The sequence below is a fragment of the Belonocnema kinseyi genome, chromosome 5 (genome assembly GCF_010883055.1).
Source record: "Belonocnema kinseyi isolate 2016_QV_RU_SX_M_011 chromosome 5, B_treatae_v1, whole genome shotgun sequence".
In the NCBI taxonomy this organism is placed as follows: domain Eukaryota; kingdom Metazoa; phylum Arthropoda; class Insecta; order Hymenoptera; family Cynipidae; genus Belonocnema; species Belonocnema kinseyi.
In genome coordinates this window covers 137,487,496-137,503,833 of record NC_046661.1, presented here as the reverse complement: position 1 = coordinate 137,503,833, position 16,338 = coordinate 137,487,496, and the positions used below count along the sequence as shown (strand labels likewise).

The following is a 16,338-nucleotide window of genomic DNA, read 5'->3' as shown; positions in this document are numbered from 1 at the left end:
TGCTGGCTCCCGCAGTTTCTCAGGTGAGCAGGGCCAGAGTGGTTACGATATTAAATATACAGATATATATATATTCCAATTAAAAACAATTCAGGTGGCCCTCACGGTTTGCGTTTCGCCCCCCCCCCCCCCAAATCAATGCAAGGTTATTTGAAGGCAACCGCCGTAACTGGACTGAAACCGAGAGTTTGGTGTAGTTGAATATTCGTTCAAAAAAGTAATTTACAACCAAATACTTAATGAAATAGTTCAATTTTCAACTAAAGAGACGAATTTTTAACTAAGATGATAAATCTTCAATTCAAAAAATGAATTTTAATAAATTAATTCAACTTTCAATCAAATAGTTGAAATTTTAATTTACAAAATTAATTTTAAAAATCGAATTTTTAACCAAATATTTCAATGTTCAACCAAGTACTTGAATTTTCAAACAATAAAGGTGAATTCTCAATGAAAAATATAATAGCTGACGAATTTCTGAAAGAATAGAATTTTGAAACTAAACAAATTAATTTTTAACAAAAAAAGTTCGTTTTTAGCAAAAACTTTGGATATTCTATCAATAGCAATTTTCGACAAAAAAGTTCATTTTCAAACCAAATAATTGAATCTGTAAACAAAAAAAGTTTAACAAAATTGTTGAATTTTTAACCAAAATATCAAGATTATTTGTTAACCAACAATTTTAAAAAATTTCAAAAATAGATCAATGTTTTAACAAAATATTGTATTTTCAACCAAATGGTGAATTTTTAAAGAAAAGGATTAATTTTTTATAAAAAAATACGAAATTTCAACAAAATACATAAGCCTTTAACCAAGTAGTTGAATTTTCAGGTAAAAAGTTTTTTTTAACAAACGACTTTTATTTTACTTATTTAAATTTTATTTGACACCCAAACGCCGCATTTCATATCAAAATAGTTTAATTTTTAATAAAAAAAGAATGATTTATTCACAAAATTGTTGAATTTTGAACAAAAAAGATAAATTTTCAACCAAAAAAGGAAAAGTTAAATTTTAAACTAAATTAATTAATTTCTAACCAATTTGTTAAATTTTCAACCAAAAATATTATTTGTTAACCGAGTAGATTAATTTTCTACAGCAAAGACAATTTTTGAACAAAATACGTGAATTTTCAGATGTTTTCTTTTGACTGGTTATTAATTTTAACAACAAAAATTACAACATAATAGTTAAATTTTCAAAACAAAAAAATTAATTTTCTACCAAAAAGACAAATTTTCAACAAACTACATAAATCTTCAACCAAGTAGTTGAATTTTCAGGTAAAAAAAAGTATTTCAAACAAAATATTTTAATTTAAAAAAAAATCATTTTACACCAAACAGTCGAATTTCATATAAAAATAGTTGAACTTTCAATAAAAGAAGGATGATTTATTACCAACATTTTTAAATTTGTAACAAAAAAGATTAATTATTAACAACAAAAGGAAGATATGAATTTCATACTAAATAAATTAATATTTAATTAAATTGTTGCTTTTTCAATCAAAAATATTTTTTGTTGTAACCAAGAAAATTAATTTTCTACAACAAAGAAAAATTTCTGACAAATTACATTGAATTTTAGGATATTTTCTTTTGACTGATTATTAATTTTTAACAACAACAAAAATTACAACAATGTATGTAAATTTGCAACTAAAAAGATAAATAAAAAAATTAATTTTGAAAAAGTTAGTTCAAATTTCAGCAAAAAAAATTAATAATTTTCTAACAAAAACATGAATTTTTAACAAAATACATAAATCTTTAAATAAGTAGTTTAATTTTTAAGTAAAAAAAATTGTTTTAAACAAAACAGTTGAATTAAAAAAAAATTATTTTACAACAAATAGTCGAATTTTATATAAAAATGGTTGCACTTTCAATAAAAAGGGATCATTTATTAACAAAAAAGTTGATTTTTAACTAGAAAGGTTAAATTTTCAGATAGAAATATTAATTTTAAACCAAAAATAAATCGAATTTGTAACAAAATATTTAAATCTTCAACCAAAGAGATGTATTTTCAGGAAAAAAATTAATTTTTAATAAAGCAGTTTGACTATCAAAGAAATAGTGGAATCTTTGACCGAGAATATAACTTTTGAACAAAACAATTGCATTTTCAACAAAGTAATAAACTTTTCACCCAAGCAGTAGAATTTTTAACCAAGAATAGTTGAATTTTTTTATTCTCTTTTATTAATTCTGTTCAAATTTTGGACTAAAAAAGGAGAAGTTTCTTGAAAAAAAGAAGGAAAAAAAGAATTCTTTAAAAAACGGGGAAAGAGTTTTATGGAAGGCTCCTAATATGTTAAAAGAATCGGCCAGATCAAGGATAAATTTTTATATAAATTTAATATAAATTTTTGTTCCCTGATACGAATTTTTAAAACTGATAAGATACATTCATAAATTAGAAACACCCGCTATCAAAATCAGATTGTATCTCAAGAGAAACTAGTTATACAATCTGGGTGTAACCAACTCGTTAGGTAGTTTAGTTTCCAGAAGTTCTCGAAACCCAATTTACAGAACTAGTGGAACTGTTCTTGTGACCAAATTTGTGTAGATGGTTTCAAATTATTAGGCTGATTGTCTTCGGTAATTCCAAATTGAGTCTATAAAGTAACTTAAAATCTGGCCTATGGTGTTGCTACACTTTGTGTAGCTTTAAGACCCCTTGAGTAAAAAAAAAACAACTAATTCTGCATGTCTTTCTACCTCCTTCATCCATTCTTCTCCCAACCACTTCTTCCCTAAACTCTTCTTTTATACTATCTGAATTTTCTATTATCATCCTTCTTTTTCAATTCCTCATCCTTTTTTCTTTCCCTAACATTTTCTTAACATTCTCTTGCCATCCTCTCGTCTCTTCTCCTCCTCCTTCTTTAACTCCTGCAGCTTTTTTTACCTTCATCTATTCTTCTCCTAATCCCTCCTCTTCCAAGTTTTTAGACATAATCTTGCTATATTTCCCTCATCACCTTTCCTCTCTTGCAACCATCAAATACAGGCTCCCATTTCTCCCAATTCACATACCCTACTTTTTTCTTCTCATCTTTCTTTTTTAACTCCTCTAGCTTTTCCTACCTCATTCATTCATTCTTTTTCCAGGATTTCCTTCCCTAAAATTTTATTTAGATTCTCTTGCTATCTTTCTCTCTCCTTCTCTACTCTGTCACAACCATTCCATACATGCTTCCATGTCTCCTCTACACATTCAAATACCCCGAGTTTTCTATTCTCATCCTTCTACTTTCACTCCTCTAGCTTTTTCTACTTTCTTCATCCATTCTTCTCCCGGTCCCTCCTTCTCTAAACTTTTCTTAACATTCTTTTGTCATCTATTTTCCTCCATTCATCTCATAAAATGACGTCATACATACTCCCTTGGCTCCTCTACCCAATCACTAACTCTGCATTTTCTCTTTTCATCCTCATCTCATTATTCTTTCTTTCCCTAAAATGTTCTTAACATTCTGTTGCCATCCTCCCATATCTTCTCACCCTTCTTCTTTAACGCTTGTAGCTTTTTCTACCGCCTCCGTTCATTCCTATTCCAGGGCATCCTTCCCTAAAATTTTATTTACATTCTCTTACTATCTTTCCCCCTCCTCCTTTTCTCTCTCACAACCATCACATACATGCTTCTATATCTTCTCTATCCACTTGCATAATCGGTTTCTTCTCTTTTCTTCTTGTCCTTATACCTTAACTCCTTTAGTTTTTTCTAACTCCTTTATCCATTCTTCTACTAATCCCTCCTTCCCTAAACTTTTCATAACATTCTCTTGCCATTCGTTTTCCTCCTTTCATCTCATTATATGAGCGCATGTCCCTTGTCTCCTCTACCTATTCAAACACTCTGCATTTCCTCTTCTCATACATCTTCCATCTAGCTTTTTCTACCTCCTTCATCCATTATTCTTCTTGTCCCTCCTTCTCTAAACTTTTCTTAATATTCTCTTGCCATCTATTTTCACTCTCTGCATTTTTGCTTCACATCCTCATCTCGTCCTTTTTTCTTTCTCTAAAATTTCCTTAGCGTTCTCTTGCCATCCTCTCCTCTCTTCTCCCTCCTCATCCTTCTTCTTGAACACCGATAGCTTTTTCTACATTCATCCATCCTTTTCCTAATCCCTCACCTTAGGAATTTTTTCAAGTATACACTTGCTATCATCCTTTATCCATCTTTTCTCTTTTACAACCATCCTATACATACTCGAATGTCCCTCTATCCACTTACATACTGTGCGGTTTCTATCCCCGACATTCTATATCATTCAACCATTCTTCTCCTATTCCCTCCTTCCCTAAAATTTTCATAACATTGTCTTGCCATTCGTTTTCGTCCTTTCATCTCATAAAATGAGCCTATCTCCCTTGCCTTCTCTACCCATTCACACACTCTGGATTTTGTCTTTTCATCCTTGTTCCAGTACATTAATTCTTTTACTTCATTTTTGAGTCTTCATCTAGCTATTCTTGTACATTTCATTTGTGCCCATCCTTTTTTCAGATATTTTAGAAATTTCTCTGTTCTTATCACCTTATACCATCTATTTTTTATTGTATCTTGATTCCTCTATCCTCCCTCATGTATATATTACCTGCTTTTCTCTAAATCTGTTTTCCTTATCCTCATGTTAAATATTTCCACCTTCTCCTATTCCTCGATATCTTTTTTTTTCTTTCCATCGCCTTAAATTTTAGAATCTCTTTCCTCTTTCTTTTACCTCCTCTCTACCTCTTCTCTTATCATATAACTATAACAAGCCCCTAAACGCAATTACTTACATGTTTTTTTAAAAAGTATTAAAATAAACTTCAATTTAAAGGAAATAATAATATAATAAAAATATGCAAAATAATAGAAATAAGTTATAACAAAAATAATAATAAAGTATAAAATGCAGCACCTTGTCAAAAACAGCGTTTATTTCTGAAGAAAAAAATTCTCTAATGATCTCTCTAGTATCTTATTTGAAAAGCACCCGGCCGGCAATCGGAAGACATGTGGTTCGATTCCCAACCGAGCGAAGGAGATTTTTTTCAGAAAATGCTAATTAAAAAAAATATAACTTTAATTTTTATTTGAACTATTTATTTTATTTATTATTCTTCGTCAGAAATTTCAACTATTTTTTGCTGAAGGTTTTGTCTTTCTGTTTGAAAAATCTACTATTGTAATTTTCGTTGAGAATTCTATTAATCTTTGTGCTTTTTTTGTATTATTTTCTTAAAAATTCATCACCGTTGTTAAAAAGAGATTAGTTTTAGTTTAAAAATAAACTGTCTAATGAAAAATTAGTCTTTAGACTGAAAATTAACTTTTTTATTGAAAATTAAAACTGTTTTGTATTAAATTCGTTTTTCTGGCTTAAGATTTAATTTTTTTTCTTTACTGAAAAACTTTCTTAGTTAAAAATCAAACTCTTTGTGTTGAAAATTCTTCCTTTCGAAATGAAAATTTATCTCTTTTGGTAGAAATTTAATTTTTGGTTAAAAATTACTTTGTTTTGTCTTAAGAGGTTAAACTGTTTTTACCAAAATTCTTCTTTTTTTTCGTTCGAAATCAACATTTTTAAAATCAAAATTGAAATATTTTTTGATTCCAATATGAAATATAACATTTTTTTGAGAATTCATATTTTTTGCTTAAAAATTCAACTGATTTTTGCAAATAATATTTAATTTTTCACACTAAAAATGTAAATATTTCATTTATGGTTGAAAATGATCTTTTTTTTTGTTAAAAATTAATGTTCTTTGTTGAAATTTTTGTTTTCTTATAAAAAATTAATCTTCTTGGTTGAAAAATTAATCTGGTTGACGATTCAACTGTTTTTAGAAAAATCGTATTTTTTATTGACTTGAAATGTTTTTTATTTAAAATTAGAATCTTTTTTTATTGAAATATCAAATATTAGATGTTTCGTTTAAAACTTGTTTACTTTTGGTTAAAAAATCAAACTAATTGATTTAAAGTTGAACTACTTTGTAAAAAATTTATTTAATTTTGGAGGAAGATTCATAATTTTTATTGTTAATTTAACTGTTTGGACGTAAATCAACTTTTTTCTGAAAAATTTATATTTATTATTTAAACTTCAACTATTTGGTGAATAATTAAACTATTTGATTGAAAATTAAATTATTTATTTGAATATTTAATTATTTTACTGAAAATTCATATTCTTTGGTTCAAAATTAATTCTTTTTATGAAAGTGTAGCTATTCCATTTTAGGTTAAAAACTTTTCTTTTCTTAGTTGAAAATTCAACTATTTTGTTCAAAATTCATTTTTTTATTTGAATTAATCTTGTCAACATTTTTTGTTTGTTTAAAATTATTTTTTTAAACTGAAAATTAAAGAATTCTATCTGTAGTTAAAAATTGATCTTTCTTCGTTAAAAATGAGCAATATTTTATCAAAATCACTGAGTTTCCCTGATCAATTTCCCCTGATTTCCCTGACGCTGATTGACAAAGGAAAGTTCAGATCCCACTTAAGCGAATTTCTCAGTTCAGCTATGGTGTGAGAACAATTAGAGCAAGTTGAAACTGGATTAAGTTGGGAAATTCCTGAGTCAAGAAACAATTATCGTTCATGTGAATGTTGGTATTTATTCAGCAACCAAAAGTTAGGGTCAGTCTTTAGAATCAGAATTTAGACACCTTAAGACTTCACTATCTTTCCCCTATTTCCCACTTTTTCCTTTTTTAAAGGAATTTATCTTTTTCTCCTCTTTTCAAGAAACTTTCCAAATTTTTCGCTTTTTCCTTTTTTCTGGAAATTCATATATTTGGATTGAAAAATTTAATTACTTTAATAAAAAATATTCGGTTTGAAATTGATCGTTTTTAGTTGATCTTTAACTTTTATGTTGTCAAATAATAAAACAATTTCAAATTAAAACTTAAATATTTCTTTTTTCATTTCCACCAAAGAAGATTAAATTTTTACAAAAAATGATGAGTTTTCATACCAGAAGGACGAATTTTCAACAATAAAGAAGACTTTTTGAACTAAAATTATGAATTAAAAAAAATAGTTTATTTTAAAGAAAATAAAATAAGAATTTTTAAAAAATAATTAAATAAAAATTTCGGCTAAGAAATACGAATTTTTAAGAAAATAGTTTAATTTAAACAAAAAAATAAGAATAAAAAAGTGAGTTTCTAAATAAACAGTTTGCTTTAAACAATATAACTTAAATTAAAACAAATTGTTGAATTCTCAACACAAAAACATGAATTTTCAACAAAATGGTCAAATTTTTAAACAAATAAGATTAAACTTCAACCGAATATAGTTGAATTTTAAACAAAAAGATAAATAATCAACAGCCAATTTGCAACGTATTTTCTGCCAAAAATACTCTTTTAAAAAGAAAAGAGTTTTTAGTAAAATAGTTCAATTTTTTAACCAAAGAGAAAAATATTAAACTGAAATGATTCTGCGTTAAACAATGCATTTTTAACGAAGTAGTTTAACTTTGAACCAAGTAGTAAAATTTTCAATTCGAAAAAATTTAATTTTTAACAAAAAATGAAGTAATTAAATTTTCAGTTAAATTTTTATTATTAATTATTAATTTTTTTACGAAAAATAAGAAATTTTCAACAAAATTGTTAAATTTCCAACCAAATATATCAAACCTGAAAAAATTAATTATTACCAAATTGGTTTAACTGTTATCCTAATAGTTAAATTTCCGATTAGAAAAAATTCTATTTTCTAGCAAAAATGGAACAATTAAATTTTCAGATAAAAGAATTAAATTAATTATTAATTTTCTGCGGAAAAGACGAATTTTCAACAAAGTAGTTACGTTTTTAACCAAAGAGATGAAACATGTACAAAAGAAAAAATTAATTTGTAACAAATTGGTTTACCTTTTATCCTACTAGTTAAATTTTCAATTAGAAAAATTCTATTTCAAAGCAAAAAGGAAATATTTAATTATCCAGTTGAAAAATTTGAATTGATTATTAATTTTATACAAAAAAAGCCGAATTTTCAAAAAAATAGTGAAGTTTCTAACCAAAGATATAAAACCTGAACAAATTCACTTTTAACAAATTGGTTTAATTTTTATTCTACTAATTAAATTAACAATTAGAAAAAATTCAATTTTCAACAAAAAATGAAATTTGTAAATATCCAGTTAAAAAAATGGAATTGATTATTAACTTTATACAAAAAAGCCGAATTTTCGCCAAAATAGTGAAGTTTCTAACCAAAGATAAAAGACCTGAAAAAATTAATTTGTAACAAATTAGTGTAACTTTTATCCTACTAGCTACATTTTCAATTAGAAAAAATCAAATTTTCAAGCAAAAATGGCATAGTTAAATTTTAATTTAAAAAAATTGAAGTATTTATTAATTTTTTTACGAAAAAGACGAATTTTTAACAAAATAGTTAAATTTCTAACCAAAAATATGAAAATTGAAAAAAAAAAATAATTTTTAACAAATTGGTTTAATTTTTATTCTACTAGTTCAATGTTCAATTTAAAAAAATTCGATTTTCAACAAAAAAATGGAAAAGTTACAATTGAATTTTCCACGAATATAGATGATTTCTCATCGAATAATAAAATAATATATATTTTAACTCTAATAATATTAATTTTAAGTAAGAAACAATTCAATTCTACTAGAAAAGATTAATTTTACAACGAAATAGTCGAATTCCTCAACTAAATGAGATTAAATTTCCACCAAACGTTTAGAGTTTTAACTAAAAAATATTAAATTTACACCAAAAGAAAAGAATTTTCAACCAAAACGGATGACTTTCTTTTAAGTTGAATTTTCAACCAAATAATAAAATTCTTAAATAAAAATTTAATCCTCAGGAGGAACCAGCTTTATACAATAATTTCAAATAAAAAATCAGGGAGGGGAAATGAAGAGTAGTGAAATGAAGTGAGGGGATGTAAGCCGAGTGATGTCAAATAAGGGGATGCAAAATTGGGTAAATGAGGGGAAATTAAGTAAGGGATGTGAGGAGAACAAAGGGTAAGGAGAGTTAGGAAGGTAGGGGAAATATATGAAAAGTAGGGAAAGTTGGGGGAAATAAAGGGTGGGAAAGTGAGTGAAGTAGGGGAAATGAGGAAGAGAAAAAAGGTAAGTGAGGAGAGTAAGGATGTAGGTGAAATGAGAAAGGTAGAGTTGAAATAGTGATGGAAAATAAGTGTATAAGAAAGTGATAAAAAATTTAGGGAGAGGAAGTCTAGGGATGGGAAATAAGGGGGAAATGTGGGAAAAGGGGGACAAGAAAAATGGGAGATAAGGACAGCGAAAGTAGGAGAAATGAGGGAGGCGTAGGGGAAGTTAAGGGAAGTAAAGGAAGGGAAAGTGAGTGGAGTAGAGGAAATAAGGGGAAATGAGGGAGAGAAAAAAAGGTAACTAGGGAAAGTAAGGATGTAGGAGAAATAAGGAAGGGGAAGTAGAAAGAGTGATGGAAAATAAGGGAAAGGAAGCGATGACAAATTAGGGGATGGGAAGTCTAGGGATGGAAAATAAGGGGAGAGAGGGGGACAGGAAAAGGGGGAGATTACGACAGGTAAAGTAGGGGAAATGAGGGGAAAGTTAAGGGAAATAAGAGGGAATTTAAGGAAAATAAGAAAGGGGAAGTATAAAGAGTGATGGGAAATAAGGGGAGAAAGAGAAACAGGAAAAAGGGGAAATTAGGAAAAGTAAATTAGGGGATATAAGGGGGAAGTTAAGAGAAATGTGAAAGGGAAAATGGAAAGTGTGATGGGAAATGAGGGGATAAGAATTTGATGGAAAATCATGGGAGGGAAAGTCTAGGTATGGGAAATATGGGGAGAAAGGGGAACAGGAAAAAGAGGAGATTAGGACAGAGAAAGTAGGGGAAGTGAGAGAGAAAAAACGGTAAGCAGGGAAAGTAAGGATGTAGGGGAAATGTGGGAGAAGTAGACATAGTGGTGGGAAATAAGGGGATATTAAAGTGATGAAAAATTAGGGAAAGGGAAGTCTAGGGATCAGAAATAAGGGGAAAAGGGGAGATTAGGGCAGGGAAAGTAGGGTAAATGAAGGAAGGTAAAGTAAAGGAACTGTAAGAGAGGATAGAGGAATTTTGGGGAAATGAGGGGAGATGCAGTAGGGGAAATGAGGGAAGGCCAGTGAAAAAATTCGGAAAGAGATAGTATAGGGTTATAAAGTAAGGGTAAGTAAGAGAAGTAAGGAAACAATGGAGGAGGAAATGGGTTAAATAGCAGAAGTAGGAGAATAAGGTGCGATAAGGGGAGAAGTAGGCGAAATAAAAGAATATTAGGAAAGGGAAAGTAAAAAGCTGAGTTTTTGGAAAAAGGGAAACTAGGGAAACTGGAAAGGAGGATACAGTAATTGAGGGGAAATTATGAGAAATCCAGTAGGGGAAATCAGGAAGAAGTAGGGAAATAATTAAAGGGAAAGTAGAGGCACGAAATAAGGGGAAACAGGGAAACGAGGGGAGAGAAAGTATGTGAAACAAGAGAGGAGAAATTGGACCAATGATGTGAGGGGAAGTTAACGAATTAGGGGAAATTAGGGAAAGGGAAGTGAGTGGAAGTGAGAAAAGGGAAATTAGGGGAAATAAGGGGTGAGAGTGGGAAGGAAAGTAGTGGAAGGTGGAAGAAATAGGGGAAGTGTGAGGGAAGTTGGGGAAGTTATGGGAAATGAGGAGGAGATTTAACTTAAGGAGGAGGAGGAGATTTAATTTAATTTAAGGAGATTTAATAATTTTAATTTAAGATTTAAAGGAGGACATTTATAAAGGAGGAGATTTGAGTGGGAGATTTAACCTGAGATAAATTTTTTTTATACTGTGAAGTTTGCATCTGGCTACTTACGGATTAGGATCTTGAAGCAGGGAAGCAAGAGTTAAGGCGTTGACCCATTGGTTCATAATCTCTCTGGTATCAGCTGCGAAATGATAGGTTCTCATGTTCGCATGCTCGGCCTTAAAAGCGAATTTCTTGGTCACTTTGTCCTCTGGTCTGCACACTGTCACCCTGTAAGATGGCAAGAGAATCGAGCCCAGGAGTTTTTCTTCCTCTGGACCTGAAACAAAAAAATTTATATTTTGAGATTTTTTATATTAAAAGATGAATAATTTATAATAAAAGGTTTTTTTTGTGGAAATTTAGTTTTAGATCTACTAAACCAAAAATAAAAATAAAATGAAAATTTTTAGCTCTGAAAAACTCTCTCTCATTTCGCCAGGATTCGAACCTAGCTAGCCCTACAGATTGCTGGTCTGTTAAGAACACCAGTCTGGCGAAAAGAGTTTTGAGGTTCAAAAAGTCCAGAGGTTGTATTTCTTACCCGATTTTGAAGTTATTATTTTCAAATTGAAACTAGTTTAATTATACCGAGGTCTGCCGTGGCAGTTTTAAAGAAAAAAGTTGACTGACTTATTATTTGAGTTGAAAAATAACAAAAAACATGATTTTATATATTTTTACTTCAAACTTTCATTTCAAATTTCAACTTCTTCATTAAAAATCGATTTTTTTCTGATAAAAATATTTTATTTTAGTTGAAATTTTATCTCTTTATTTGAAAATTCAGCTATTTCTTAAAAATTTATATATTTTAAAAAGTTTTTATTTATTGATTACAAATCTAATTGTTTGGTTGAAAATTTGATTTTTTTGCTGAAAGTTTATCAAAGTTGTTTATAAACCATTCTTTTCGTTGAAAATTCAACTGTTTTACTAAAAATTCGTTTTTTTAAAGGAAAAATTATTCTTCTCGGCTGCAAATTTAAAAATATTAATTTATTTAAAAATTTATATATTATTATTCTTGAGATGAAAAGAACTGACATCAGAGAGAAAAATAATTTACTATTTCTAAGAAGTCGCGGAGTAAGTAAAATAAAAAGTAAAAACTACGATATAAGTAAATTTTTTAAAACTTTTTTATAAAAATAATAATTGTTCCTGAATGTCAATATCCTCTGTGCTAACATTATTCTGCTAGTATGACTCAAATAAAAAGAAAAATGATCTATTATAAAAAATGCGAAATAAATTTGTTTATAACAGTTATTAATAACAATATAAATTATTATTGAATGGCAATATTTTCTGAAAATTTATTATTCTTGAGATGAAAGAAAATTATTCCGTAAAAAATAAAAACTTTCTAAGTTCATAAATTCACTATGATTGAATTTATTTATAACAATTATATATAATAATGAAAATTGTAATCGTTTAGTTCTTTCTCATGATTATTCATTACTTTGACCTAATTTGACGCGGAAATCAGTAGGAATACTGTATTCAAATACCAAAAATGTAGCAAATATCAGTTTTATCCCTTAATTTGTTTATAACGAAGAAATTAGGGAATTTAATCTATATTAAAAAATTTTTTTCGTGAACCTTATATCTACTAACTTTAGGTATTTCTGATAAAATGTTAATAAATAGAGCAAAGTAGTTAATAAAAAAAAATTATGCTTTTTTTTGTAATTTTCTAAATCTAATAAACACAAAAGGAAATTGCTTTTCAATCGACAGACTCTCTTTGAAAATTATTCAGCTTTAAATTAAAAAAATAAAATTTAAAATCAGTTCAGAAATACGCACTCTGTAACTTTTTCAAACTTAATATCTCGCCTCGTGGGACTGGTGCTATGACTGGACCGGCAATCTATAGACCTACCTGGGTTCGAATCCCAGCGGAGCTAAAGAGGATTTTTTCACAGCTAAAAAATAGAAGCCATTTTTTTCGATCTAGCAGATCGAAAACAGCCATTCAATCCACAAAAAATATATCACTACCCTAGTCGACAAGAATAACATAAAAAATTCAACATAAAAGAAATATCTCAGTTAAACGAAAGTAGATGAACGAACTGTGAGAAAAAGTTCTTGAAAGTGTATGCAAAGTCTGAAGAAAAGAAACAGGGAAGATGGTAGTTATTCTTGAAAAGTTTGGCTCGTAAGTTTCGTATTCTCGTAAATATTTAACCCTCACTGAAAACTCGTCCCTTCTGGAGACTGAAGAAAGTCAAGGTGAGGAGGGTTTGCAAATCTGTCATTAGTAATTCAGATCACAGTGATGCAAATCTGGAATTTACTATTTAAAAAGGCGTGCATTCTAGAGCTTTTAATTTTTAACTGATAGAAATTTTATTTTTTAAAAATGTTGTTTAAATATAATTATTATTATACCATTAGGTCAAATCCCTTTCTGGGAGAGGGGGGGGGGGGCGGTATTCATTCGACAACAATTATCTGACCCAAGTAGCTGATCAATCTCTCGAGCAATCAGCCCAGGTGCAGAGCTTAAGAAGTCATCAAGAGTCATAGATCAGAAGAGCATTATTTTTTTTTAAAATGACAAAGCGATATTTTAACTTTTTACCCTACTAGCAGCATCAGAGCGAAAAAATAATTATCAATACAACATAAAAAGTTCGAACTCTTTATTTTTTAAGTATATTTCTTTTTAAGGTTCCATAAATATAATTTTTTCAAGATTGCTCAGGAAATTTGAAGAGGTTCTTCAAAATTTGAGATATGTCCAATCCAAATTTTAACAAAAAACTTAATGTTCAGCCAAATAGTTGATGTTTTAAACAAAAAAGATTATTTTTTTAAGATAAATGTATTAATTGATATTTTTAGTCCCAAATGTTTGAAATATTACATCAAAAGCAGTTGAATTCATAAAAAAAATAATTTCAACGAAATAGTTAAATCCTCAGGGGGAAAAAATGTAATCCAATTAAAAAGACAAATTATTGGCCAGTAAAATATTTGACAATCAAAAAAGAAACAACAAATGTACACAATTATAATTTTAAGGGAAAAAAATTTCCGAACAAAATAAATTTTTCTATTTTTGAAGAATTGATTTTTATTTTATTTTTTTATTTTAGAGGATTTAAAAAAATTACTTCTCAAATTCCTAATTATATTTTTAACTGACACGAATTATTCCTAAAATGGAAACCCTATAAAATCTTTTAAAAATTTTAGAATTTTATTTTGAAATCATCAAAAATCTAATATTATTTTTAAGTTTTATAAAATCCTTGCAAATTTTTTATATTTTTTTTTATTATGTACAAAATTTCTAAATCTCTTTAAAAATTAATCCGTTTTTTCCTAAAATGTTGAGAAAATTCTGGAAAATTAACAAAATTACCTTCCAGATTTTGTATTGACAATCTTGGAAATATTTTTTAATATTTTAAAATTGTGTTTACCATTCTCTTGAAACAAATTTTGTAAAATATATAATCATAATTTTAATTTACCCTAAAATTGTCTTGAATTATACAGTTGAAAATTAAATTTTCTCAAATTTTCTACATCTAAATAATGATTTTTTTTCAATTCTCTACAACTGAATTTTCATCTATTCAAAATTCCATGCTGAATTTTCTTCAATTTTCAGCATTTAATTTAATTATCAATTCTCTTCCATTTTAAAATTTTTTTCTACTATTCATAATTCAATTATCAATTTTCTTCAATTTTCAAAAGTTGAAAATTAATTTTTTTACAATATAACAGTAGTATATCCATTTTTTTTTAATTTTAACGATAGAAATTTTCAACCATTGAAAATTAAAGAAAATTAATAATTTAATTTTATACAAATTTCAACAGTTGAATATTCAATTTTTTCAATTATTAGCTGTTAAATACTCATTTTTCTTTATTTATCAACAATAGAACTTTCAACTCTTTAAAATTGTAAAAAATTGATCATTTAATTTTATCAAATTTTCAACATTTAAATATTGAACTTTCTTAAATATTCAATTTTCTTAAAGTTCCAACAGTTAATAATTCAATGTTTAATTCTCTACAATTTTCAACAGTTTTCTACTGTTGGAAATTCATTTTCGTAAATATTGAAAATTCAATTTTTTGGTTTTCAGACTGTTGAATATTTAATTTCCTTTAATTTCAAACAATAGAAATTTTAACTGTTGAAAATTGAAGGAAACTGATCATTTAATTTTCTCGAATTCAATGGTCAACAGTTGAATATTCAATTTTCTTCAATTTATAAAAATAGAAAATTTAACTCTTGAAAATGGAAGAATCATTTAATTTTCTTCAATTTTCAGTAGTTGAATATTTAATTTTCTTTAGTTTTCAACAACAGAATTTTGAGCCGATGAAAATTCAATGGCCAACATTCTTCAATCGTTAACAGTTAAAAATTCAACTTTCTTCACTTTTCAACAATCGAAATTTTAGATTTTGAAAATTGAACGAAATTGATAATTGAATTTTCTCCAATTTTCATCAGTTTAATATTCAATTTTCTTCAATTCTCGGTAATAGAATTTTTACTGTTCAAAATTGAGGAAAATTGATCATTTAGTTTGATCAGATTTTTAACAGTTGAATATTTAATTTTCTTCGGTTTTTTACAATAGAAATTTTAGTAGTTGAAAACTGAAAAATGTTTATAATTGAATTGTCTTCAATTCTCTATTGTTGAATATTTAGTTGTATCCAATTTTCAACATTAGAATATTCAATTACTTCAATTTTCAACAACTGCATTTTTACCTGTTCAAATTCAATTATCAATTCTCACTGATTTCCAACAGTTTTCTACTGTTGATAATTCAATTAACAATTTCCGTAAATTTAAAAAGTTGAAAATTAAATTTTTTTAAATTTTCCAGCAGTTGAAAATTCAGTTTTCTTCAATTTTCAAACAGTTCAATATTCAATTTTTTCAATATAAAACAATAGAAATTTTAACTGTTGAAAATTAAAAAAAAATTATCATTGAATTTTCTTCAAATTGCCAGTAGTTGAATCTTTAATTTTCTTCACTTTTCAACAATTCAAGAACTGAATTTTCATCTGTCAAAAATTCAATGATCAATTTCTTCAATTATCAACAGTTAAAAATTCAATTTTCTTCAACGTTCAACAGTTAATATTTAAACTAACTCAAATTCTCAGCATTGTTTTACTGTTGATCATTAAATTGACGATTTTCTTCAATTTGAAACTGTTTAAAATTTCATTTTCTCCCATTTTCAACATTTGAATACTCTTTTTTTAAAATTTCAAGAAGTGAATTTTCATCTGTGAAAAAATCATTGATCAATATCTGCAATTTTCAAAGGATTATAATTCAAATTTCAATTATCTTCAATTTTCAACAGTTTACTTGAATTTAAAAAAATTGCATTTTAAAATATTGATAATTGGATAAAAATGAATCATTAACTTTTACAAATTCAACTGATGCAAATTGCAGAAAATTGATACTTGAATTTTCATCTCTTGAAAAGTTGATTGTT

At 27.3% G+C, this 16,338-nt stretch overlaps 1 protein-coding gene across 1 annotated transcript in view; it reads right to left on the bottom strand.

Moving 5' to 3' along the window:
- LOC117172367 overlaps nt 1–16,338 on the bottom strand; it is a 504,467-nt gene that overhangs the window by 350,368 nt on the left and 137,761 nt on the right. The window contains exon 4 of the mRNA XM_033360222.1: nt 10,889–11,099. Coding sequence (XP_033216113.1) covers nt 10,889–11,099 — 211 coding nt within the window. The remainder of the gene's footprint in view (nt 1–10,888; nt 11,100–16,338) is intronic.